The sequence below is a fragment of the Geotrypetes seraphini genome, chromosome 5 (assembly GCF_902459505.1).
Source record: "Geotrypetes seraphini chromosome 5, aGeoSer1.1, whole genome shotgun sequence".
In the NCBI taxonomy this organism is placed as follows: Eukaryota; Metazoa; Chordata; class Amphibia; order Gymnophiona; family Dermophiidae; genus Geotrypetes; species Geotrypetes seraphini.
This window is the reverse complement of record NC_047088.1, coordinates 88,665,693-88,669,813: the sequence shown is the minus strand read 5'-3', so window position 1 is coordinate 88,669,813 and position 4,121 is coordinate 88,665,693. Positions and strand designations below refer to the sequence as shown.

Below are 4,121 nucleotides of genomic sequence, written 5' to 3'. Positions count from 1 at the left end.
CTCGCACCAGCATCTGCTCTTCCTCTGATGTCACTTCCAAGGTGTGAGTCCAGGAAGTGATGTCTGAGGAAGAACCTCAGGTGCAAGCAGCAGGTTGGAGTTGCTGTTCACACTGGGAATGTTAAAGAGGTATGGAAAAGGGAAGGGGGAGGAGTTGGGGGGGACGGAGAGGAGGACAGGTGCTGGCACCCCCACCAAGATGGCACCCAGAGCAGACCACCCCTCCTTACTATGCCACTGCTGAAGATCTTTAAGGATTCCAGGACAAGGCAAATTCATAAGCTGATACAATTCAGCAATTATAAAAGTGCAGGTTTTCTGTATACAACCGTTTGTATTTGTGGCTGATATAAATTACTTTGCAATCGTATTGATAGTGGAGCCAGCATGGGCAAGAGCGAATGTGGATCCCTTAGTTATAAATCTATACCCTCAGGGATTATTAAGAAGGCTGGGAAGGAGGATCTTACAGGAGAGGTGAGGTGAAGTGGATGGGGTATGAGGGAGGGAAGGAGGTCACTCCTGGTCATGGGACGTGGTAGGTTCAGCTAAAACAAGTGGTGGGTCCAGCTAAAAAAATAACACAGACAACAATATTTTTCAGTGTGACCAAAAAAGACTGAAAATGAATTTGGACTGTACGACTTATCTTGAAAGAAATATTGTGCACATTAATTTACTTTTTGTTGTGCCTCTTCTTGTTCCAACTGCTAATAAGAATGAGTGAAGTGGAAAGGACAAATCACACTGGAATGACAGAATTCATCATTCTAGGATTCTCTGAGTTTCCTGAGATGCAGCTCCTCTTTTTTCTTGTGTTTTTGATTATTTATCTGCTGTCTGTGATGGGAAATCTTCTCATTATTTCCACTGTGTGTGCTGACCCTCATTTGCATAGCCCCATGTTCTTCTTCCTCATCAACTTGTCTTTCTTAGAAATCTGTTATGTGACTGTTACAGTGCCTAAACTGTTAGCAGTGCTTATAGCAGAAAATAAGACCATCTCTTTTATACAGTGCATGACTCAGATGTACCTGTTCCTGTTCTACACAAGTACTGAGTTCTACCTTCTCACTGCCATGGCCTATGATCGCTATGTTGCCATCTGCAATCCCTTGCGTTACACTATCATTGTGAACAGGAATGTTTGCACAATCCTAGCCATTGTTTCCTGGATGATTGGATTTCTAGATCCATTTCCTCAAATTACTTTAATATCACAATCATTTTTCTGTAGATCAAATGAAATCAACCATTTTTTCTGTGATATGGCAGCACTGATGACTCTGTCATGTTCAGGAACCTCTGCCATTGAAACTATAACTTATATTGAAGGTCTAGTTTTAGGTTTTACCTCCTTCATGTTAACGATTATATCATATGTCTACATTATTTCTGAAATCTTAAAAATCGGTTCTGCTAAGGGGAGGCAAAAAGCCTTTTCTACCTGTTCCTCACACCTCACTGTTGTTCTATTATTTTATGGGACCACTTTTGGTGTGTATTTGAAACCTCAGTCTGCTTACTCTATGGGTCTTAACAAACTGATTACTGTAGTATATATAACTGCAATTCCACTGCTCAACCCTTTAATTTACAGCCTGAGAAATAAGGAATTGAAAGGAAGTTTATGGAAAGCAACCAGAAGAGCAGAAAACTATTTTTCTTCCAGAATTAATGAAATGCTGCATACTAATTGTTAGCAATATCACAACAAAAAATGAACAGTGTGGGTTTGGTTCAGTTTGTATATTTTTCTTAGTCCTGTTTGCTTGTGCTTTGTTGTATAGGATGTTTTTTCCAAAGCATTGTTTCAGGTTGTTTGTATTTATTTATTTTTATTTATTTTTATTTATTTATTTATTTTAAAAATGTCTAACCCGCTTAAACCTAAGTGGCATACAAAATACAGAGAGAACAGTGCTTTGTTTGTTATTGCTGTCCTTTGCTTATCAATAAAGATATTTACAGAAAAAAAAAGTAAATAGTGTAGGGGTAAATTTCATAACATAGGCTCAAATTCTGTAACTGGTGACTAAATGTTAGGCACCTATTTTGGAGGCACCCAACTAGATAGGCCCCTATCTAAATTGAGCAACAAGCTCAATTAAGCTTTTTAATCAGCACTAATTGAAACTTAGGTGCATATCAAGAATTTAGCTAGCCTTCAAAAAAAATAGGCACTATGCATGTTAGGCATGGGCCTGGCTTCGTGTTAGGTACCTTGTTACAGAATCACTGCTCTCAAGCGTGCTTAAGCACTCGCAGGGGCGCCTAACTTTAAGTTGTGCCTAGAGCTGGCCTATTTATTGGGTACCTCCAAAATAGGTGCCACTCAGCGTGATTCATTAAACAGCACCCAATTTTATTTGAATCGCGCTGAATGGTGCCTAATTTGGCACCTAACTTTTGGCCGCTTCTTATAGAATTTGCCCTATAGTGTCCAAATTAAATCTCAAAAAGACACCTGTCATAGGCAGTGTTTGCAAAGGTAACATAGGTACCTATGCACCTCTTAAAAATAGGCTTCTACAATGATATCTGAATTCACACAAATTCTTTTTCTCAATTTACATCAAAGAAAGCATAAATGTGGACATATACTTTATATATGTACATGTGTGTTTCATAAACTATGGAGATCATTTAAAAAAAAAAAAAGGTGTATTAAAAAATGACATAAACCAGCACTTGGATGTTTTGGCGATTAAAATGTCCAACAGCTAGTTTAAACTGTTTTCTTGGCACTTTTGTTACTTGAACATTTTAATTGCCAAATCATCTAAGTGCTGATTTTCAAAACTAACTTCCCAGACATCTTGCTAGACTTTTTATCTGCAGTGCATCCAAAGTTCAAGGGGGTGTGTTGGAAGCATACTATGGATGGGACAGTAGGACTTAGCCCCGACTCGATAGCGAGACTCTCCTGAATTCCTCTGACCCAACGCCTCAAACCCCCCTCCTACCATGCTTCCAACTCTTCAGGCCACCACCCTCCCCACCCCCCCTCCCATCACTTTACAAACCACCTCCCCGCCCTCCCCCACCCTCACCACTTCCCCTTCACTCCTTACAACACTATACTTCACCATCCCCATTATTACAGGCCAAGGCAGATACGGTGATCTCTCCCCCCAACCTAAAAAAAGCCGTACCAGAAACCCTGCCAACCTCATCCCCATTCTTCCCTCCCCACAAGCCCCTTCACGCAATTCACTCAAACTAGCACTCATCAATGCAAGATCAGTTAACAACAAATCCTTCATCCTACACGACCTCATCTGTGACAAGACTTGGGACGCCCTCATGATCACTGAAACCTGGCTCCAAGACAATGATGGGATAACACTAGGCGAACTATGTCCTCCAGGCTACCAAGCCCTCGCCTGCTCACGTACCTCTGGGAAAGGAGGTGGCGTGACTACCATTGTCAAGACCTCCGCCACACCAAAACTGATAAATTCCATTAATATTCCCTCCCTAGAAGCAATTGCGTTCACCATAGGTCACAAACAAAAAATCGCCCTCATACTCCTCTACAGAACTCCCAACTCTCCAGCAGATACCCTAGAGACCCTCCTCGAATTCATCACCGAACTATCTATCTCACACAAACACGTGACAATCCTGGGAGATTTCAATTTCCCAGACTACCCCAACACTTCAGGACAAATTGACAACTTCCTCTCCTCCCTCTCTGACCTGGGATTCCACCAAACTATTACCACCCCCACGCACTCAGCAGGCAACATCTTAGACTTGCTCTTCACCCTCAGAGACCCAACTGCAGAGCCCCGACAAACTTATACCACCACACCTGTCCCATGGTCAGACCACCACCTCATTGAATTCGAACTCCCACTCGAAAATACCATAACCCCGCGTAAAGATCCTACCCCCCCCCCCACCCTACGTCAACTCCCTAATTCGGTCAGCCCTCAAACCATGGCCACGGGTATTCGCACCCTAAATGAAACCTGCACCCAACATCCCCACTCCATTGACCTGGCTGCCTCCACATGGCACTCCAACATTCAATCCCTCTATAATAGCCTTGTCCAGACAAAAACAACCCAAAAAATCACCAACAAAGCACCTGCCCCCTGGTACACTAATGACCT

The 4,121-nt window shown here is 42.2% G+C and overlaps 1 protein-coding gene across 1 annotated transcript; it reads left to right on the top strand.

Annotated features, from left to right (window-relative positions):
• The first annotated feature begins 719 nt into the window (after positions 1 to 719).
• Positions 720 to 1,703, top strand: LOC117360326 (olfactory receptor 5A2-like). Its single transcript, XM_033944023.1, has one exon. It carries the CDS (start codon positions 720 to 722, stop codon positions 1,701 to 1,703), a length of 984 nt encoding a protein of 327 aa, XP_033799914.1.
• The last annotated feature ends 2,418 nt before the right edge of the window (positions 1,704 to 4,121 follow it).

Bases quoted from the DNA above. Each gene is read 5' to 3' on its own strand.
- LOC117360326 (XM_033944023.1), top strand. From the start codon at position 720: ATGAGTGAAGTGGAAAGGACAAATCACACTGGAATGACAGAATTCATC.